The sequence below is a fragment of the Protomyctophum parallelum genome, assembly GCF_964188405.1.
Source record: "Protomyctophum parallelum genome assembly, chromosome: 9".
Taxonomy (NCBI): domain Eukaryota; kingdom Metazoa; phylum Chordata; class Actinopteri; order Myctophiformes; family Myctophidae; genus Protomyctophum; species Protomyctophum parallelum.
This window is the reverse complement of record NC_139706.1, coordinates 8122786-8146396: the sequence shown is the minus strand read 5'-3', so window position 1 is coordinate 8146396 and position 23611 is coordinate 8122786. Positions and strand designations below refer to the sequence as shown.

At 43.7% G+C, this 23611-nt stretch overlaps 1 protein-coding gene across 3 annotated transcripts in view; it reads right to left on the bottom strand.

Moving 5' to 3' along the window:
- Positions 1-23611, bottom strand: part of hip1 (huntingtin interacting protein 1) — a 67859-nt gene that overhangs the window by 29632 nt on the left and 14616 nt on the right. For all 3 annotated transcript variants that reach the window (XM_083773893.1, XM_083773895.1, XM_083773894.1), the window contains exons 2-6: positions 9162-9225; positions 7808-7950; positions 5028-5084; positions 2534-2614; positions 227-303 (exon numbers count right to left, since the gene is read on the bottom strand). In XM_083773893.1, coding sequence (XP_083630019.1) covers positions 227-303; positions 2534-2614; positions 5028-5084; positions 7808-7950; positions 9162-9225 — 422 coding nt within the window. The remainder of the gene's footprint in view (positions 1-226; positions 304-2533; positions 2615-5027; positions 5085-7807; positions 7951-9161; positions 9226-23611) is intronic.

Genomic DNA, 23611 nt, shown 5'->3' with positions numbered 1-23611 from the left:
AAAGAAAAGAAAAGAAAAGAAAAGAAAAGAAAAGAAAAGAAAGAAAGAAAAGGTAAGTGAAAGCAAGGTGTAAAGTCATTTAAAAATAAACAACAATTTGACTAATGATGAGAAGATTGCAAACTGGTAAAGACTGGTATACCCAAGGACCACATTCCCAGATCTCCAAGAAGCAATGGATTCTGTAGCAGCAACAATCATCATAGCAATTTGCAATAACACTTACAAGTTGTTGACATCATTCTCCCCCGCCTCATCGAGCTGTCGGTTTGACATCTGCAGGTTGCCTGGGAAACGAGGGTTCTGGGAGAGAGGACGAGAAGGAAGTACTGAGTTTTAACCCATTTTGGGGCGGGAACCCCTGTTGGTGTTAGCATTATGCTATGCTTTAGCTATTGAAAAATAGCAGATCTACAAGCTCATATTGTAGGTCTGCTATTTTTGAAAAATCGAACCACTGACATAGAATCTTTTCAGAAAACTGTCAGGATGTAGAAGACATTTTTTGAATCTGGTCTCAGGTCAAAATTGGTTAAGAGTTGATTTGATTCGATTATATTTTTTTCAGATCTACAGATTGGGGCATCGACCTCTTCGGCACACGCATGCATCAGATTATTTGAAGATTTGGCTTTGATCAAGCATCGTGCAGTGAGAAGTACAGTACAGTACAGTAGCAGCGACCTTACAGACATACGGTATACAATATTCTATCCCAAGTGGTGCTTTTGCAGTGATGCAAAGAAAGGTATAGCTCCTATGATTTTATTATATCATACATTGTGAGGAAGCATTTATTTTAAGCACAGTAGGAAGTCCATCTATAATTTAATCATTATCTCTCTCTGCCAGCCCAAGGCCGGGCGAGAGATAGTTTTTTTTATTTCTAAAGTGCTTTTTTCAGTAACAACAAAGGAGACATAAAATACAAACAGTATGTCTGCCAGACAATAGGCATTCCACACACACAGCAGAATCAAAAACAATAATATTTTAAAATCCGTAGCATTCAGAGCAAACCCACATGGGTTTTAAAATGTTGTGATGAGCGTAGCTTAGTTTCCGATCTATCGGTTGTTCCGTTTGAGTTCAGTGGTGTCCCCTTTAACCCATTCTGAACGGGCACCCATTTTGGTGTCAGCATCATGTTATGCTTTAGCTATTGAAAAATAGCAGATCTACAAGCTCATATCGCGCCACCGAGTGGCGCGATACGAGCTTGTAGGTCTGCTATTTTTGAAAAAAATCGAAGAACGACTGACATTTCTAGAATCTGATCTCAGGTCAGAATGGGTTAATCAGACCAGTGTGTGTCCGGCGGAAACCTCGTATGAATCTGATCTCAGGTCAGAATGGGATAACCAAGCCCAGACTACAGGAGGTTTACACATCCCCATCCTATTGGAATCAGGCTGCATTGCCCAGATAAGGAGAAATCATGTTACAGATTGTATTCTCCCTATTTGCAGAAGTATGGGGAAACGGGTGTAAACAAACATGGAGCTCGTGAAAAAAAAAAAGTTTTCAGTCTTGCATAATTTGGATGAGGAAAGTGTTTGAGGGGTGTTGGGCAACACACGCTGCCCATTCTTCAGAGGGAAATGAACCAGCGTTTTATAGCTTTTGCTAACAGTAGTTAATAAGCAAGGCTCAAGGGGCTAAAATGTTTACTGTTGCCAGGCAACACCATCAATTAATATGAACATTGGCACATACTAGGTACCAATAAGGTCCTGGCCACGATTTTGCCTCAGATTATCTGTAATGGTTTATCTGGGTTACAGGGGTGCATACTTAGTTTAGACTAGTCATTGATTAGACATGGGTCAAGGTTAGGTTTAGGTGTGCTGCCCCGTGGGAGGTTAGGGTTAGGGTGAGGGTTGAAGATAGGTTGTAGTTGTATAGGACTAATGACTGGTCTAACCAATGACTAGTCTAAACCAAAAACTGTCTAAACTAAGTACTGCACCCAGAGAGTCTGAGACTTGGCTCAAAACAAGAATGCTCAGAGGCAACCATCAGAGGTCAAGTATTCCTCACCAGTCATCAGTAGAGCGACATCCAACCACAACATTGTGTAATAGTATAGAGTAACACTGCCACAGACTCTCAGCCAGGCTGCCCAGCTGTGTCACATCATACAATAGCTACATTACAGATTTACGAAAAGCTATTAGTCTAAGAACCCCTTTTTTTATATATAAAAGGTGCACGCCCCAGAGAGAGAGAGAGAGAGAGAGAGAGAGAGAGAGACACAGACAGAGAGATGTCAGCAGTGATAATTAGTGCCCCTCTGTGTTTAACCCATGTTGGGGCGGGAATGCTATGCTTTAGCTATTGAAAAATAGCAGATCTACAAGCTCATAGCGCGCCACAGAGTGGTGCGCTACGAGCTTGTAGGTCTGCTATTTTTGAAAAATCGAAGAACGACTGACATAGAAACAAAGCTTTTTCAGAAAACTGTCAGGATGTAGAAGACATTTATAGAATCGTTCCCAGGTCAAAATGGGTTTAATAGGTCAGGCCGACTCACTTTGACATGGAACTCCATTTTGGTGATGAGCAGTTTGAGGTAGATGCTGCACAGCTTCCCATAGCCTTCACTCAGGTGACCCTGTGAGGGCAGAGACATAAAACAGTGCTTTTAAACCAGTGGTCCTTGAAATGGGGTTCCAGGTGGTCCCCAGCTATAAATGATTGAGAATTGGTAACCAAATGGACCCTCATTAGATCTTTAACTCTTGAGAGTGGAAACTGGGTTACACTCTATTTACACTTATACATTTTTACACTCTCAAGAATTAAATTATTGTCAAACTTCTGCATTAGTTAATTTACAAGAAGTGTACAGTAATGCGAGGCTAAATGTCATCAAATGGTGGTCCGTGGCTCAAATGCCAAATAATAAGTGGAATTGTTGGACAGAGGGAGGGTGAGGGACATGATCAAAGGGAGCTCTTGGGAGGCATGAAATGTTATGCTCATTATCAGAGTTGCCTAACATTCAGGAAGCAAATTATTACTATGAGAAAATATGTGGTGACACTTTGAGAGTGGGATAAGCACTGTGGATGTGAAACATGTTCAAAGAGCTGACTGACCGCCACAGATCTCCTCCACCTGCTGCATAGATTCAGCATTTATTTACATTAAAATATTAACTCCAGTGCAGTTCTGTTCAGGACCACACTTATTACATAATCACCTAATTGCAATTATTTGATATACAGTAAAAGAGAAAAGTCGATAGTCGGGATTTGAAGATTTACGCACATAGTGTGACATGCTGACAGACAATGAAAGAAACATTCCACTCACAATTTAGGTGGCTTTTAAAATACATACTTATTCCTCATTAAAAAAAAAATATATATGATAGGCATAGGCCAATGTATTTGGCACATCATATGTGTAAATATAAAATCAAATATATGTAGCCTACAATTGATGTTCTGTGTTCAATGCGTTTCTGTGTTTGTGTGTGGACACAAATATCTCTGTCGTATGGGCAGGGGTTCTTTTTTAAACGGAGGACGAAAATATCCGTTTTGCAAAAGATCCACATACGTATAGCCCTAGTTACAAGGCTGCATTCTGTTGCGCGTGCCAAGCTGTCAATCTCTTATATTCTGTTGCGCGTGCCAAGCTGTCAATCTCTTATATTCTGTTGCGCCAAGCTGTTGATGGGGGAAAGTAGACCCTTTAAGCAGTTACCATTACTTTTAAGAGTGTGCATCCGAGCTGTGCCCAAGCAAGGTCACTGAGTGACAAGACGGATTCCTATATAGTGTCTGGAAAAATTAGAGACACGTCAGAATTCTCCAGGTCAGACAACCCTCTGGCCCCGATCCGTGGACTGATATGATCTGATTCGTGATGTAACAGGTCGTATCTGCTTTCATACGTGTCTTTGCTGTTCATATGTATATCACATGACCATTCAATTTGGGATAATTATGGGCAATCAATAAATGCCAGATCTTGTGAATCCATGATTTTAAGGTTACAGCCTGTTTATTGGACTATTAGATAACCCTCTCACAGGATGGCGCATCACTGTCAATCTCTTGCATTATTTCCCACCACGGAGTAACCTCGCGTCTCGGAGGACAGTCAAGACGAGCAGTGTCGGTAGGCCAATCAGAGAAGACGAGCAGTGTCGGTAGGCCAATCAGAGAAGACGAGCAGTGTCGGTAGGCCAATCAGAGACAGGCGGGGCGTTGTCTATGCACGGACGCAAACTATTATGAATATGCGTTGACTTCCTGACATCCTCCGAAGCAGCGACATCAGCAATTGAGAATTGTGTAATAAATAATGTTATACCAGGAATACTAAGTCATTACTAAGCAGCATTATATGCACTCCACCCAAGTCAACCACAACTCGATGCACACACAAAGAAAAGACTGTCCAAATTCACTGACTTACTGGAACATGTCTGAACATGTTTTTACAAAATAACACACAGGAATTTCAACAGTTTAACAACAGTTTATAACCATAGCACAACATACTAAGAAACCTGCTCACTTAGTTCAAGACAGATTTCCATGGTGATTTGGGCCTGCATTCAATTCATTATTGAGGAAGGACGTTCCCACAATACAACTGACACAGATACTCCACACTGACACGGTACAACTCCAACAGAAGGTATATTCTCACTTATAAAGCCACTCTTGGTAATCTCCCACTTTACATTTGTTCTAAATTTGAACTTGTCCAAAACTCTCTCAACCTCAGATCAAATACAGATAATTCTGGGGGTCCTTGACATGAAAAAGGTTGAGCACCACTGACATAGAAACTTAGGTTTCTATGTCTGACACTGACATGTCAGATTTAGAAGCCATTTATTTAGAACCAGCCTCAGGTCTAAATGGGTTAAAACAGCCAGACCATGGCTTCCTCCTCTGGTCAAGCTGATCGACTGACAACAACAACAACAGACAGAGGGTCTGTGATTTTACAGTACGAGTATATATATCGTTACACGTTGCCATAAATTCTGTGCCCTTACTTACCCACATCCTGCTCATGTCCGTCAAGTCAGCCTTGTTCCTCATCGAATCCTTTATCACCTGGGGAGAGAGCAGGCAAAGCTTATCCAATGACAACATTATGATTTAGTTTTATAAAGAACCATAGGTCAATAGGTCATACAATCTATTATTTTTTCCCCTGGATTCCTTGGATCATTACGCAAATTAGGCCACCATTCATTAACGTCATTAATAAGCAGTGCTGGACTGATCCACGGTTTGGCCTGTAACGTCTTGAACCGTCACTCTTAAAGGGACACTTTAAGAGTCTTTCCTATACTACAATTCCCATAATGCTTTGGTGCACTGCTCCTCTTTGGGGATAGGGGGAGGCCGAGCTGTCCTAAGCTGTTGCCAGACCTGGGCAGACAGGCGCTGTCTGCCGGCCGTCTCTTCCGCGTTTTACAGCTGGTGGATGGAAATGAAGCTCCACCCACGCGGCTGAATGCCGCGACAGCCAGATTCCCGGAAACGCTTGCCCCATCCACCAGCTGTCTAAAAATCCGGAAGAGAGGCCGGCAGACAGCGGAAAACGGCCGCGCCTGTTTGCCCAAGTGTGGAAACACTGTTACTGAATCAACATGTAGTCCAGGAAGTAAGTGAGCCCAGTGTCCATGACATCGTGGAAGAACATATCTAAAAACACATATGACCCACATAAAAACCCCAGGTGTTTCTTGTCTCCCAAAAATCATTAAAATAAGATGTGGTTGCAAAAGGGGTGAAGTGTCCCTTTAAAGCCTATTCATACTCCAGTTTTAGGTGATTATAGGTGACCACCGAAAACTACAACATGACGTCACTGAGGCGCAGTGATAAGGGGCTCACCGCTCTGGCGCTCACCCAAACACATCTCTCTGTTTTTACTAAAACTACAACATGACATCACTGAGCCACGGTGGTAAGAGACTCACCGCTCACCCAAACACATCTCTCTGTTTTTACTAAAACTACAACATGACATCACTGAGCCGTGGTGGTAAGAGACTCACCGCTCACCCAAACACATTAACGGGTTTAAATGTAATTTAAAAGTACAAACGGAACCATTGAGGTGCCCACAATGTGGAACAATTGAGCCCCTCTCCGCCTATATTATCCTATATCTGTCTATAACTCTTAACCCATTTTGGGGGCGGGAACCCCTTTTGGTGTTATAGCATCATGTTATAATTTAGCTATTGAAAAAATAGCAGATCTACAAGCTCTCTGTTTTTACTAACCACCGATGGTGATAGCTTTATTTAGTTTATTGTTTTTGTAAATGATGCCATGTCCATCTACAGTTCTCATCCACCGTGATCCCGTGAAACCCATTATTTCAATGCCCAGTACACTTTGCCTAAAGAGATAGCTGACCTTGTTTGTAATTTCACCACCGATTCCTTCTCACATAGCAGACATTTTAGATCATTGTTTCGTGTTTACCAGCCTGGCGGTCTCTTTCCCAGGCCTTATCGTGGTGCCTTCGACTATCTAGCCTCGGCCTGTTCTCTCAGTAACACTATATGATAAGGTTAGAGTCAGCATTCCACTGGTCGAAGATGAAACTGCTACATCGACATCAGCGGATCAGCCCTGGAGGGCGAGACTCCACAGCTGAGTACAGGAAGAAAATATCCTCCAGTTGAAACACTACAGATGTAGTGTTACAGATGACGCTCAATTCTTCACCTGACCCCAGAAAGGATAACTTCCTGGTGTCAAAGGGTTATTAGGATTATAGTACTATATCAGGGGTTTTCAACAGGTGGTCCGTGGACCACTGGTGGTCCGTGAAGGTATTGCATGTGGTCCCTGACAATGCATTTAGTAATGTAGCAAAGTGAAGAGTTTGTATTTTCTTCCACGGAACAGTGCACTAAACCTTTTGTGCACTGTTCCGTGGAATTGTGTCAATGTTGTCAGAATTACTGGGAAGTCTGAGGTTAAGAAATTCCACAGAAAAGGGAGATAGAATCTCAAGAAGGGTGAAGTGGTGAAGGGTGAAGTGGTGAAGGGTGAAGCTTGCCTGATTGAGTCATCATTATTAGGAAATGTGCCCATTTAATCATGTCATCATGTGCTATATCTTGCACGTATTTGCCATTTTTACTAATATATATATATATAACTATTACTATTACTATTATTAAAATGGTTCAAATAGCCAATCTACAAGCTCATAAACAAGCTCATAATGTGTGGATGTAGATCGGCTAGTTGAACTATTTTAAAAATATTTTTCAAGATAGTAAAATATGGCAAAAAAGTTTAGGGATAAAGGTTAAGGCATGCCCAAGATAGGGCCACATGTGTCAGTACTGTATATCAGTTAAGTCCGTGGACCATCTTTTAGAAACAGTATTCCATAGCAAGTATTATGAAAGCACTAATCTTAGCCCATAATCCAGTGGTCCCCAGGTTGATTCTTAGTCAAGGTGGTGGTCCCTGGTTCACAATCAGTTGAAAACCCCTGTACTATATAACAAGTCCACTGGCTCATGATCAGTGAGAGAACCTTTAATGCTGTTTTGGACCCATTCTTACTCCCCCGATATAATGGATTATCATTGAGAACTCATACTCTTGGTCTGGACTCCGTTCTTGTGTCGCGCTAACGAACCCTGATGAGTTCTGTCAATTAGTCCTTTCTCTCTTTTTTGCATATGTCTTGGACCTTCTCTGTGTGTGTGTGTGTGTGTGTGTGTGTGTGTGTGTGTGTATGTGTGTGTGTGTGTGTGTGTGTGTGTGTGTGTGTGTGTGCGCGTGACTATACATACGTTTGGATGCCCGTCTCGTAGAAGCTTGTGGAAGACGTGGCAGAACTTCCAGCAGAGGACGGCGTTGCTGGACAGCGGCAGCCTGTTGACCGCCGCCCAGAAGGTGTGGGCCCCTTTCTCATGGTGGGTCCCCAGGATGCAGGGTGAGGGCCACGCACAGGGTCAAGGACAACACACATAGACATCAAAGGGGGCTTCAGCACCTGCCCTTTTTATTAGTCTGTAAAAAAAAAACTGCCCTCTCCAGCCAGACCTTGAACGCAGTATTTACTTACTATATGGTGCCATGCCATGTCAGCCCTTTTCCCCAACTCTCCTGAGCTTGAACGCAGCTCTCAACGCGTCGCGCTGCGCCCCTGCATTCTTTAATTTACAAGAAGTCTACACACCATTAGAGGATGTAGAAGAATTGTTATTTTGTCTGTTTGCCTGTTATCTCTCCTATTGGTACCCACATCAATATAGCATGGAATTGTGGACAAAATCTTATCCAACGATAACAAAATATTATTTAATTCAACCCATTTTGGGCGGGAACCCCTTTTGGTGTTTTAAACATTATGTTATGATTTAGCTATAGAAAAATAGCAGATCTACAAGCTCTATGAGCTTGTAGGTCTTTTGAAAAATCGTTAAAATGTGGCGCAAATCATTGAATATATATTTCAGAACGAACATCTTTAACTAAAATATTTGCTTCTGGGGGTCCCTGGAACTACATATTTTGAGATGGGGGTCCGTGGCCCAATAGAGATAATTCTGGGGGTCCTTGACATGAAAAAGGTTGAGCACCACTGACATAGAAACATGGGTTTTTCAGAAAAATGTTAGGAGTCCAAAATGGGTTAAGGTCCAAGTCAAGAGGCTAAATGTCATCAAATGGTGGGCTGTTGCTCAAATGTTGAACAAATAATGTACCTTGACATGAAAAGGGTTGAAAACCACTGCTACAAGTAGCCTACAAAACCTAGACATTTTGGAAAAACCCAGCAGACATCCCCTCTCTCTCTCTCTCTCACGACAGAATTAGCTTGGCCGTGTGGCTGGCCATGCATGTACTCGAGGATCACATTATGTTTATTGTTTGGATCTTGCACCAACATAACCCTCCAGTCACGGAGAAATGCTTAAGAACTTCCCCAAGCACACACCAGGAACCAGGGAAAACATCGCTCATCTATTTGCCAGGTCAAAACAAACTCTACTCAACTCCACATGCACATGGACACTAACACACATGCACGCAAAATCACAGACAAAAATAAACAAACAGGCAGAGAGAGAGAGACACACACAAACACAGTTTCTATTGCACACACAGTTACACACTCAAACCAAACCACAGAAAGGATATTCCTGGCATGCTTCTCTTTGACAGCAACCTCCTGTGTGTTGATGGCCTTGTTGATGCTGACAGCCTATAATTGAGAAGGGAAAGAAATCGTATCAGTAACAGATCATCTATTTCACACATTATAAAACACAACCTTAACCCATTCTGAACGGGAACCCATTTTGGTGTTAGCATCATGTCGTGCTTTACCTATTGAAAAATAGCAGATCTACAAGCTCATATCGCGCCACCGAGTGGCGCGATACGAGCTTGTAGGTCTGCTATTTTTGAAAAATCGAAGAACGACTGACATTTTTAGAATCTGATCTCAGGTCAGAATGGGTTAATCAGACCAGTGTGTGTCCAGTGGAAACCTCGTATGAATCTGATCTCAGGTCAGAATGGGTTAAGATTCAAGTGGGTTATATTTGTCAATCACTCGTACAGTACAAGGTACAACAAGCAGCAAAACATTAGTGGCAGCATGTTCCCGCAAGACTGTGCTATTAACAATATTAAAATATCGGCGGAAGTGTCGGGCCGGAATATCCATCAGACGACATGTATTTCCCCCTGATACAATTATGTTTCGACCAATCACAACACTTTTTTCATTCATGGACAATGTAAACAACGTCAACGTCTTGAGCGTTACTTCCGCCAAAATCCCACTACTTCTGCCGATACACTACTCTACAGCAGTGGTTCCCAAAGTGGGGTCTGGGGACCCCCAGGGGTCTTTGATGGAGTTCCAGGGGGTCCCCAGCTAAATGATAGTTTGGAACCAAATGTCCCTTATGGGTCTGTAACTGTACAAATAGAAATAGAATAGAATAGTAAACTGGGGGTCCCAGAGATAGAAATGCCATTAAATGGGGATCCATAGCCTAATGCATGTCAACCTGGGGGTCCTTGAAATTAAACGGGTTGAGAATCTCAGCTAGAGCTGTAAAAATCTTCTCTTAGGGCGGTCCCTGGCATGTCTTTTCAAATGGGGGTCCACGGGCTAATTAGTGTCAGTTTGGGGGTCCTTGACATGAAAACTTTTGGGAAGCACTGCTCTACACTACAGCGTAGGTCTTGCCCAGCGTGACAGGGAAGGAAAAAAGAAACAATGGGGGGTCTGGATTATAGACTGTATGTGTATACAGTATACACACATCACATATCAATTTAGTGCACATCATTTCACTTTGAGAGAAGGAAATGGCAGTGTTCTGGGGCGAGGGATGTATGATCCCTTACACTAGAGTGAGACTCTCCATGGCATAGGCACTGAGGCAGAGTTACATGAATGTGTTGGCATGGCAAAACTGGGCAGCGGCTTAGAGACCAGGGAGGATAATCCCTTGTTTGGATGGATGTGAACCACTGGGTGTTCCCTACGGGCTGAACGCAACAACACCACACAGAGATCCGTCTCAACACCACACAGAGATCCATCTCAACACCACACAGAGATCCATCTCAACACCACACAGAGATCCATCTCAACACCACACAGAGATCCACCTAAACACCACACAGAGATCCATCTCAACACCACACAGAGATCCACCTCAACACCACACAGAGATCCTCCTCAACACCACACAGAGATCCTCCTCAACACCACACAGAGATCCATCTCAACACCACACAGAGATCCATCTCAACACCACACAGAGATCCATCTCATCACCACACAGAGATCCTCCTCAACACCACACAGAGATCCATCTCATCACCACACAGAGATCCTCCTCAACACCACACAGAGATCCATCTCAACACCACACAGAGATCCATCTCAACACCACACAGAGATCCATCTCAACACCACACAGAGATCCACCTCAACACCACACAGAGATCCATCTCAACACCACACAGAGATCCTCCTCAACACCACACAGAGATCCTCCTCAACACCACACAGAGATCCACCTTAACACCACACAGAGATCCACCTCAACACCACACAGAGATCCACCTCAACACCACACAGAGATCCATCTCAACACCACACAGAGATCCATCTCAACACCACACAGAGATCCACCTCAACACCACACAGAGATCCACCTCAACACCACACAGAGATCCGTCTCAACACCACACAGAGATCCATCTCAACACACACACAAACATCTGTAACACCACACAGAGATCCATCTCAACACACACACACACACATCTGTAACACCACACAGAGATCCATCTCAACACACACACACACACATCTGTAACACCACACAGAGATCCATCTCAACACACACACACACACATCTGGGTGTTCTCTATACGGGCTGAACTCAACAACACCACACAGAGATCCGTCTCAACACACATACATCTGTCTGCCAAATGAGACAATGGCAGAAAGAAGAATCACACTTGTGTGAAGTGAGCGGCGCTCTCATCATCATCATACATCATAATACATCATTATAAATCATCGTGCTCAGACAATCAAAGTCATCGATTCCGTGCTCAATGCATATGCAAATAGCCCTGCATGGCTGCATCCATTCCTTAGACTCACTACATTGAGAAAGGACACACTCACGTCACCCTCCGGGGGTCCTGGGATGCAATACTGTACTCAGTACTGTACTGTAACGTCATAGTAGGACTCATGTCCCTGGGACCCATCTAAAAGACAACCCCTGTGTCCCCTTCAATTACACACAGTTACTACAACAATAACAGTATATATAGCATAGCCAAGCAAGACGCTGATCCTGGATTTGCTCCCGAACAAACACCAACAACACTAACTCTGGGGGAGCCCGGGATCCAACTGGGAACCTTCCGGTTTCCTGAACCCATCAACAACACTACCTCTGGGGGAGCCCGGGATCGAACCGGGAACCTTCCGGTTTCCTGAACCCATCAACAACACTACCTCTGGGGGAGCCCGGGATCGAACCGGGAACCTTCCGGTTTCCAAGCGGCCGCTCTATCTCCTCCTGACTCAAGGTTCAAGGTTTCTTTATTTTGTCTCCCAAGGGAGACATTTGTCATGGACCCCAAGGACCCGCCCTGCAGCATACAGATACAATACAATACAAAACAATACACAATACAAGACAACAAAGGCACACAGTGACCCGTACAACATTAAAAAACCACAAACCAACATACCTAGTGCAAAAGAGGAAGAACATCACCTCATAACCTTCGACCCCTACCCTGTCTGCCCTCTGCAAGGACTCTGTTAAGGAGTGTGATTGACAGAGGGACAAAGGAATGCTTGTACCTATTATATTTGCACACATGGACCTCGTACCTCCTACCTGATGGCATTAGCCGATACTCAGGGTATAGTACATGGGAGGGGTCAGACACAATGTTCTTAACCTGTCCAATGGTGGCCTGCTCAAAGATGACCTGGGAGGTGATCGGAGGACTCCTGGAAATATGCCCATTTAGGGCCATGTCCGCATGCCTGACACACACGCCCATATGCTGTAGTACGGCCATGCCTGACGTCAAAGTATTTATGTCAAACTATAGACATGCAGAGCAAATGGGCTATATGAAAATGCGCAATATCAGTATCGCAAAAAAAAGGCAATAATATCACGATATAGATATATCGACAATAGACATCGTTGACATATCGTCCACTTCTAAAGCCAGCAACATCCCTCTGTTTTAGCCTGAGTCCCTTGGAAAATAAACCACCATATCTCAATATTTGGCATAAATACAGAGACATAAATACATCGTGCGACCCTAATTAGTATCATCGGTAACACCTGTGAAGGAAGTAGGGAAGGGGCCTAAGTTCTTTCCAAAATGGCGTGTTATGCATTGCCATTGTTGTTGCCATTGTTGTGAGATGTGATGTCAGACCAGAGCTGAATCAGTGGGATAGAGGGAGAGAGAGGGAGATTGGGATAGGGGGGAAACTGATGGAGAGAGGGGAGGAGGGAGAGAGGGGAGGAGGGAGAGAGGGGGAGGAGGGAGAGAGGGGAGGAGGGAGAGAGGGGAGGAGGGAGAGAGGGGAGGAGGGAGAGAGGGGAGGAGGGAGAGAGGGGAGGAGGGAGAGAGAGGAGGAGGGAGAGAGGGGAGGAGGGAGAGAGGGGAGGAGGGAGAGAGAGGAGGAGGGAGAGAGGGGAGGAGGGAGAGAGGGGAGGAGGGAGAGAGGGGGAGGAGGGAGAGAGGGGAGGAGGGAGAGAGGGGAGGAGGGAGAGAGAGGAGGAGGAAGAGAGGGGAGGAGGGAGAGAGGGGAGGAGGGAGAGAGGGGAGGAGGGAGAGAGGGGAGGAGGGAGAGAGGGGAGGAGGGAGAGAGGGGAGGAGGGAGAGAGGGGAGGAGGGAGAGAGGGCAAGGGAGACTGTGATCAAGTAAGGGTGTTAGTCCAGGAATAGAGGGTATGCGTGTCACATCATCATCAAACCAGGAAGTTATGCAGGAACGCACACGGAGTGCCAAAAAATTACTTTCTGGCCTTGACAACTCATACAGCCAAACAGAAAAGTCCAATATGATTGCATTAACGATGTTAAATTACATTAAACTCACTTTGCCCCTCGATTTGCCATTCACTTTATGCATGCGCCATACCCTCTATAGGCGAGACAAGATAAATCAACTATTTGTAGTATAGAAGCCAATCTTACAATAAATGCACAGAATCTCTGTACGAACGTACTACATAAGTAATACTAAGTATGTACGTAATACGTATGCACATCTGTACTCTGCGTAACAGTTCGACCCTCCAACTTTAAAATTCGCCATTTGTCTGACATAGTACTTTATTGGCCTGGGTGGGTGACTATTATATCACATCAGATACATATCACTATATCTTGGTTTGACCAAATACCTCAAGTGAATATTTTTGGTAGGTTTTCAAAAACATGGATGATGACGAGCAAACAAATAGAGGCATTAATTGTTCATGTGACGTCACTCAGCGACTAGGAAAATAAAAACATTTAAGATATACATACCAGTAAGACGCCTGGCTGAGGGCGAGAAGCAGGGATTTGAGTTAGGTACAAAGTACAAAAAAGCTAACCGTAACATCTTAAAAAATTCCTTCATTCCTAATGCCATTAAGGCACTAAAGACTAAATGATACCATGTCTCGCTAGATTTGTTTTTAATGTGTTTGCCACTGTTGTCCAATGTCCTGCAAGTGTTGTTGCTGTTGTTGCTGATGTTTGTTGTTACTGTCGTTTGAGACCGAAGACACATTTCCACATTGTGGACAATAAATGAAACTAACTAACTACTAACTATACATCATGGTGATGATATTAACCAACCAAAATCCGAGATGATTTCTAGTTTCATATTACAATATTGATATTCTGTAGTGTAGATAATTATTTCCAAGCTCTAAATACAAATAGTATACTGTTGTTTGCAAGAGGCCAAGAAAATGCAACTGACATTCATCAAATACAAATACACTATACTGACAGTCAATTCTCATTTCCAACTGGTTGCCTTTTCATTGCTGGAAAGACCAAATTCACACTTGACAGGATGTGATGTGAGATAATAAACGCAGAGTCGTGACAATTCGGGGGTGTGTGGTGGATGACCACTTCTTAGAGATACTGTATGAAATCTAGAGAGGATGTGGGCATGGCCTAAATAAATCTCAAGCCCTCCAACTTCCACCTTCCAAATCACTGTCACTTCCCACCCAGACAAGGTACCGTCACCGTGGAATATCCTTGCACCATCAACAAAACAACAACAACAACAAAATAAAAACACCAATGGGAACATTGGGTCAATTTGGTTAGGTCCAAAACAACAGTAAGCTTAAGTATGCACTGTGCAGGTTGGGGTCAGGAGAGGACAGGAGAAGGCTAGTTTCATAATCTCACTTCCCCCAGATTGATCCTGAGTCTTCACTTCCTCGCCACGTGTGTGTGTGTGTGTGTGTGTGTGTGTGTGTGTGTGTGTGTGTGTGTGTGTGTGTGTGTGTGTGTGTGTGTACTACCAGGACTGGAAGTTCACTGTAAATCATCCATGGTCCACTACTCCACTCGAGTGTGTTGGGGTGTGTGTGTGGTGGGGGGGGGGGGGGGTTACAAATAATGTTAGTAATGCAGAAGGAAGGAAGGAAAGAGAAACAGGTTGAGGGAAGCAAGGAGAAAGAAATGGGTGGAAGCCGGAAAAGCAGAATGGAGAGGAGGGGGTGGGGTGGGGTGGGATGAAGAGCGGTGTCATTCACAGACCACACAGTAGTATAGCACTGGAGCATTTTCAAAGTAAGCATGTACAAAATAATAAACGATAAAAATCATAATCACCACAATTACTATGCGAAATTTCGGGTCATACTTGGGTATAATTGGCCTAATAATGACTTATTTAGGACGTAGCAACGCAGCATCATGTACACACGTGCGCGCGCACAACCACGCACTGCTCCTTACACTGTGACAGGCAGCCGAGAGAGAGAGAGAGAGAGAGAGAGAGAGAGAGAGAGACACTGTCTGATCAATCTAAAAAAGTCATAGCCACTAGCCAGACATAAAATCAGCTTTCTACATTCATGCTCCCAGGAGGAAGATCCCATCTGAAACCTTGTGTGAACTCAGCAAAGAGACATATAACTTGGATCTTGGCAGAGGACTGAACTAGCACCGATATAAAGAATCAGTGGTTTTCAACCAGTGGTACGGGGAACACCAGTGGTCCTTGATGGGGTTCCAGGTGGTCCCCATGCAGCTAAATGATGGAGAGTAACCAAATGGACCCATAGATCTTTAACTCTTTAAAGCATAAAATGAAACCAAATGGAGGTCCATTTGCTCCCAAGAGTTACATTATTGTTAAACATCTGCATTGCTTAATTTACAAGGAGTCTACACAATTGGAGAATGTAGAAGAATTGTCTATCCTGTTATCTCTCCTAATGGCACAACATCAACACAGCATGGAATTGTGGACAAAATTGTACATTTTGAGGCTAAATATCATCAAATGGTGGTCCGTGGCTCAATTGCCGAAAACAATGATGGGCCTTGACATGAACAGGGTTGAAAACTACTGCTTTATATGACAGATGCAACCAAGACATCATATAACAGGAGCAGACATAATCCTCTCTAGAAATCAAAGGATGTCCTCCTTACACACATGCATGAACTCTGCTTCGGCATTGGCTGGAGCGGCGCATACACAGTAAAAGACAATGCAAGCTGTTCGTTTCCCTCCCGTCTGTAATTTCAAAGGCACGTCGTTTGGAGAAAGGTGACAAGCGTGGTCTTTGTGTCGAAGGGATTGACTTGCAGAGTGAGTGTCTAATTAAGTCACAGCTGTGCCTCCAGTGAAGGAGACACGCAGGGCGAGGAAAGGGAGGAAGACCAGGCAGGCAGCCAGGCAGGAGGCACCATGAACCCATGAAAGATCCAGAGTTCAGACACCTATGCCATCTCATGTCTAATTTATTTTTTGTTGCAAGAATCGTGCAGCACTAGTTTGCTGTCCAATTCATTTTTGTCACAATTTACAATGTAGGCATTTTCTTAATCCAGAGCGATTTACAGTAAGCAAGAACAGAACATACATCAAATACATCAAAAATAGTCTTCAAGAATCATACGTAAGCTAACCTAACAGTGGAATATCTATATAATGAAACTATGCGTATACACTATAGAGTGCCTTTGTAAGGTCGTCGAGGCTAGGGCAAGTGCACTCTACTCTTATGTTTTTGCTACAAGAGAGAGACTTAGTAGGCCTGACCTCAAAATTAAAAAAATAAATCTTCTAAATCCTCCAGTTTCTGAAATAAATATTTTCACGATTTTTCAAAAAATAGCAGACCTACAAGCTCGTAGCGCGCCACTCGGTGGTGCGTAGATTTAGGGTTAGTTTAGTAGTAGTAGTAGTCAGATAACACGACTAACGCCACGTCGGACAATGGCAGACAACAACTACAATGTCTCCGCTCCAGTACATCCTACCACTGCATGGCTCCATTATATGGTCTTGCTATAAGTAACCTAGGGTTGACAACACTCAAATCCACTAGCCACTACCACTACCCAATAATCCCAGTTTCCACTTCAGGATATGATCAAGTTAGAACTTAGAAGGCGTGTGATTTCCAGCACTTACATGACTGTAGTCCCCCCCCCCCCCCCCCCCCCCCGTTTCCTGTTGCGGGTCAGTTTCTCACAGCTTCATTTGACTGGATCGGCATCAGATTTGAATTGGAAACACATGACACCTTCATGTGTGTTTCAAATCTGCCGCTGAGCCAAATATCCAATCCACATTATTCCCATATATAAACGAGTCGGGGGTCAGGGATGGGGTGGGAGAAAGGGAAAGAAAGGAAAGGAAAGGTACTATGTTTACCCAGGGTAACTGGACTAAGCTCAAGAACTTGTTTACAGCCAGGCCCTGCTCATAGAACATTTCATGGTAGGGGTTCAATGCCTTGTCCAAGGGCACTTCAGCGGTGGTAATTTTAACGTGCCGGTCCGGGGATACGAACTAGCGACCTTCCGATATCAAGACCGCTCCGCAAACCGTTCGGCCACCGCTGCCTGAGCAAGCAAACTGTATGTTATGTTATGTTATGTTATGTTATGTTATGTGTACTTGCACTGCTTTAATGTTGTAAAACGAGATGCTGCATCTCAAGGGGCTATCCTCTCAATAAAATTCTGACAAAAATTCTGAAATATCCAATAAAGCTATACCCGGAAGAGGAAAAGGGAACTACTACAGTCATGACTCATAATGTGCCACAGACCAGTCTAAACATTTTGAATGAGCTCTGCCCTGAAAGCATTAACTGTGCTTAAGTTCTTGTGGTTTTGCCGAGCAGCCCCGCCAAACTAATGCTAAAGATAATAATCAAGTATGCAAATACTATCATGGGACAGAAGAAGTCCCGAGCTGAACGCGTTCTACTGACAGTGAATTAACCTATTTTGGGGCGGGAACCCCATTTGGTGTTTTAAACATTATGTTATAATTAGCTATTGAAAAATAGCAGATCTACAAGCTCATAGAACTTGTAGGTCTGCTATTTTTGAAAAATCGTGAAAATGTGCCTCAAATCTTTGAATATATATTTCAGAGCGAACATTTTGGACTAAAATATTTGCTTCTGGGGGGTCCCTCCCTGGAACTACATATTTTGAGATAGGGGTCCCTGGCCCAATATAGATAATTCTGGGGGTCCTTGAGATGAAAAAGGTTGAGCACCACTGACATAGAAACATGGGTTTTTCAGAAGAAAGTTTGGATTTAGAAGCCTTTTTTTTTAATCGACCTCAGTGCAAAATGGGTTAAGAGGACAGACAGGTGAAGACTAGACTCAAACAGTCCAACACTCAGCACTAATGAAGGCCAGAGTAGCCCCAAACAGTCCAACACTCAGCCCTAATGAAGGCCAGAGTAGCCCAAACAGTCCAACACTCAGCCCTAATGAAGGCCAGAGTAGCCCAAACAGTCCAACACTCAGCACTAATAATGGCCAGAGTAGCCCCAAACAGTCCAACACTCAGCCCTAATGAAGGCCAGAGTAGCCCAAACAGTCCAACACTCAGCCCTAATGAAGGCCAGAGTAGCCCAAACAGTCCCACACTCAGCCCTAATGAAGGCCAGAGTAGCCCAAACAGTCCAACACTCAGCCCTAATGAAGGCCAGAGTAGCCCAAACAGTCCAACACTCAGCCCTAATGAAGGCCAGAGTAGCCCAAACAGTCCAACACTTAGCCCTAATGAAGGCCAGAGTAGCCCAAACAGTCCCACACTCAGCGCTAATGAAGGCCAGAGTAGCCCAAACAGTCCCACACTCAGCCCTAATGAAGGCCAGAGTAGCCCAAACAGTCCCACACTCAGCCCTAATGAAGGCCAGAGTAGCCCCAAACAGTCCCACACTCAGCCCTAATGAAGGCCAGAGTAGCCCAAACAGTCCCACACTCAGCCCTAATGAAGGCCCGATTAGCCCAAACGTTTGTCAGAGACTGCTGCTGCAGTACATTCTTACGCAATCAAAGAATTACCTTGTTGAGTGCTTGAGGACTGTTTCTGAATGATAATTCAGAAAGTTTTTTAGTTTTTAGTTCTAAATAGGTAGTAGAAATGTCTTATTCAGTTCAAAATGTTCACTACATCAGGATATTTCTGCCACGCTAGGTGGCAGCAGAGTGTAGTTAAACACTGTCAGGGTTTTTTTTTTTTTTTGCCCATCTTTATTTCCGGTTTCCCAGCCTGGAGACCACCATTGTAACGATCGGCTATTATTAGCGTTAGCTCACGCTGTTTATCTTTTGCCAGAAACGTTAACATGTCGTGAGCAAAATCACAAATGACATCGAACCTCGGATGGATGACGATCACCAAGGACAGCGCTCGTATTGAAAGCATTGAGCATTGAAAATCCTACTTTGACTGGAGGTAAATGGGGACCGTGTGCAATCCTGGTGCTGGGGGTGAGGGAGGCGTTGCCTAGCAACCGGACCAATGTTAAAAGCAGATTTTCAGAGCTTCATATATGGTGTAAAGAGGGGGGGGGGGGGGTTACGAATATGTACGTAGATGAACCAAAAAAAGAGTTAATAGTCACGCAAAACATTTGAGTGTGTTTTTATTATTTTTTCGCACTTAATATTTAAAGAAATCAAGGGACGATTGAGAGAAGTAGAACTTCCCACATGAAGGATGACCCAATTAGCTCACAGTGAGACTTTGTACTTTGTGGTGGACTGAGTGCCAGCTGCCCAGGACTGTTGGCACTGATTGGCTAGGGTGGCTCTCTGGCATCAATGGCACCATTAGCTGATGATGTGAAATCACTGCTTCCAGAAATTAGGTCAAAGGTGAGTAGAAAGTGAGTAGATGGACAGACGAGTGAATCCCAGGCAGATTGGCTTAATCTGGACAGATGTCCATGTCAATATTAGGCCTGTCACGATTACAAATTGAAGTTGACCAGAAAGAAATCACTGACACATTTAACAATTAAAAAATAACAATCTTTCCAAGAACAAGAACTGATCAATTATCAGATAATTACCAGCGGCTGCCTTATATCTCCAGAATTGTGCTATGAAATTTAATTGTAAATATCTGTCTATCTGTATTTATGTGGGTGTGGAAACGACGACAGGATCTGTCGAGGCGACTCTGTAACTGTGACAGTGTAGCCTTAACCTACTACAAATGGAACCAAAGGACCCTTTTATAACAATAAACTCTGAGACTGTAAAAATGGACTGTTATGGGTCCATTTCGTACACAATTTGTACACTCTCAGGGAGCACATTCTCCAAACCATTATATGTCGCACCTCACGCACAGCTGTCTGTTGTAGTCAGTGACATGCACAGATAGACACTAGGTGGTGCTAGAGCACCTGCCCTTTGCCCTCTGGACAGCAATGTGACCTTTAAACCCGCCCCATTTTTTGAATTTGTACAGTGTACAGTATGTGGACCATGGTGACATTGATCAATTCTTGTTAAAAAAGCTATTTATGCGGATCAGCGGGTCCAACGTGGGTCCCCGCGGAGGTCGGTGCGGAAGTCCGCGGTAGTCCGCGTGGGGGTCCGCGCCTCCGCAGTTACAGTGACTCCACTGAGACTCAAATGTGTTACTGTTAAATCAGCGGGTGTGCTCCGGTGTGGTCTGCTCTCATGCAGGTCTACGCACTGTTTTTCTGCACTGTTATGCTGAAATGAGTTAGCCTAAAGAATTCTGAGGCATCATGGCGGCAGCGCCCAAAAGTGTCTGGTTGCCTAGAGACGAGGCAGCCAATCAGAACTACTCGTCAGACTAGCATGTCGATCTGTCGTCTAGTTTTCATGGGCTTTCATTGACCAGCACTTTACAAGCCGCTGGTAAAAATTACAAAATAGCGGAAATAGTTGATCTACATTCTACAAGCCTTACAACACGTTACAACACGTGTTGTAAGCTTGTAGATCTGCTATTTCTGCCATTTTTGAAAAATGTTTGAAAATGTATGGATAGTTTTCGACATGGAAACGATTGACGATTATCCAAAAATAAATGCGATTATCTCAAATAGTTGCTATTAGGCGATTATGTAATAATTGTGACAGGCCTAGTCATTATGGGTTTAGGCAGAGGCTACCTCGACTCCTTCCATCCTTCTTCCTTCACTTCCTCTGTCCTTTTCCTTATATTACAATCATTTCCAATACTCAGTTCACCATGGACAGCCAGGGCTCACTTCACATCACTCTATTACTCCCCTGCAAAGAATCTGTGAATCCTTTTTGCTATTTGAAGTTATTTTTAGATAGATTATTATGGTCTGAACCCCCCCCCCCACACACACACACACACACACACACACACCCCCAAACAGTTGGCCCGGACAAAACCAATTGGCCCTTCTGTATAAAGCAAGGCATTGATATGCTGATCGTAGCCTGGTTGTGTCCACCACAAGACCAGGGCAGAGCGCAGCGCCTCGGAAAGTAGAGAGAAGGCGTCTTCTGTTAAAGGGGGGGGGAAACTAAACAAATGTATTATGCATAATGTTAAGGCATAATACATTTATACATATTAATGTGTATTCTTTCTCTGACCACAGCCTGCTGAAATGAGGACAAAATCTAATAAGCAATAAGGGCCTAATAGTTCAAATTACTTAGGGTGTTTTCCTCCGTTTCAGCTCTGACACATTTGAGCCAGGCGAAAGCTAATATGAGACAATCAGATTAAGTACTTAATTAGTCAGTTCTATTCAATTACAAGAAAAAGCAATGCAAAAAAAGAAACAAGGATAGGTTAAACCCTACAATATTGTTGGATCATGGATGGATGAACATTAGGGACAAACGGATATCAATACAGTAAATCTACATTTATCAATCTGTTATCAATTTGATGTGAGCGTAGCGATGCTCAAATCACATCAGCGTAGCCGCCGCCGATGATCAAAATCCGAAATCTCACATCAAGTCTCAGCTCAATATATGCAAATGTTTTTCATCATGAGTAAGCGATAAAGCGTAAGCCTCCTCCCCACTTCCGTTTCGTCTTTACAGTCATGCACATTTATCCTAATATAAATAAAAATCATCTAAGCATATATAGCTTGTTGCTTAGTCTTAGCAGAAAAGGAAATGAAAAAAAAAAGAAAAAAGAATACGCTTCCTTACTCAGATTTCGGGGGCTGTATAGTTCCATTTGGAGAGAATGAGATTGCATGCATTTCCATCTGGCCACATACATTGAATAGATTTTTCAGATGAGTACTTTTGTGGTGACAGTGTTTTTTAACGCACACTCGCACGGTGCCTCTGAATAGTGGGCAGCCAGGAAAGGATATAGAGGGTTTGCGTGTCATCATCATCGCACCTGGAAGTTATGTTGGAATGCCTACTGAGTGGCAAACTTTATGGCCTTGACAGCCCATACATCCAAACAGAAACGTTTGATTGCATTGCAAATCTGATTGCATTAAACGACGTTAAACTCACTCGATCTGCCACTCATTTTTATGCATGCGCAATTGAGCATACGACCCTCTATATCTCTTCTGTTAGCATAAATCAAATGCTTCAGGTGCCCACAGTGGAGGCGTGTTGTGCTTTCTGCCAAGACTTCCCCACCTAGAGGGGAACGGTAAACAGACTAGGGGGATGAAGGGAGGAAAACAGGAAACTCTGAACGCAGTGGCACAGTGAGGTAGCTGGGTCCAACCCTGGGTCACTGGGTCTGCATGGGCCTGCCTGGATGGAGGTGCAGCCTTTAATTCATTCAGACTTCCTGTCTTGGCACACCCTGTTCTGCCCACTTCCTGTCTGCTGAAAACATGACCAGCTCGGCTTGAGGCCCACTTACACAGGCAGCCAATCAGATCTGTGCCACCACGCAAAACCGAGTGGCGCGCTACGAGCTTGTAGGTCTGCTATTTTTGAATCGTGAAAATGTGCCTGAAATCTTTGAATATAATTATGTTCTTTCAGAGCATATATCTTTGCTACTGAGAGGGTCCCTGGAACTACATATTTTCAGATGGGGGTCGGCGGCCAATGTTATATATATTTGGGGTTCCTTGACATGAATATGTTTGAGAACAACTGACATAGAAACATGTTTTTTTTTTCAGAAAATATTTTTTTTAATTTCGACGTCAGGCCTAAATGGGTTAAAAGATCAACTGAAACACTACAATGTGTGATAAATAAAATACACACGTAAAGGTTAAGAGAGGGATTGAGTTACATTAATATTGCTTCTTCGTTTACTGCGATGGGTGGCGTGCCTAAGAATAGTTTCAAAAAGTACACTATTACCACTTCCTTGTCAAATGCCAAGTCCTCACATTAATTACAACATGTAAGACTAAAAAAAACACATGTGAAACCAACACACAGCAGCCATCGCCTATTATTAAGGCCAGATTCTTTTTTTCCATGAGTAACTCACTCCACCCTGTTCCAAAAGGTCAATACCTCTAAAGAGCCTACTGTGTTGACCGTTTGACAATTTGCTGCTGCCATGCATGGACATCC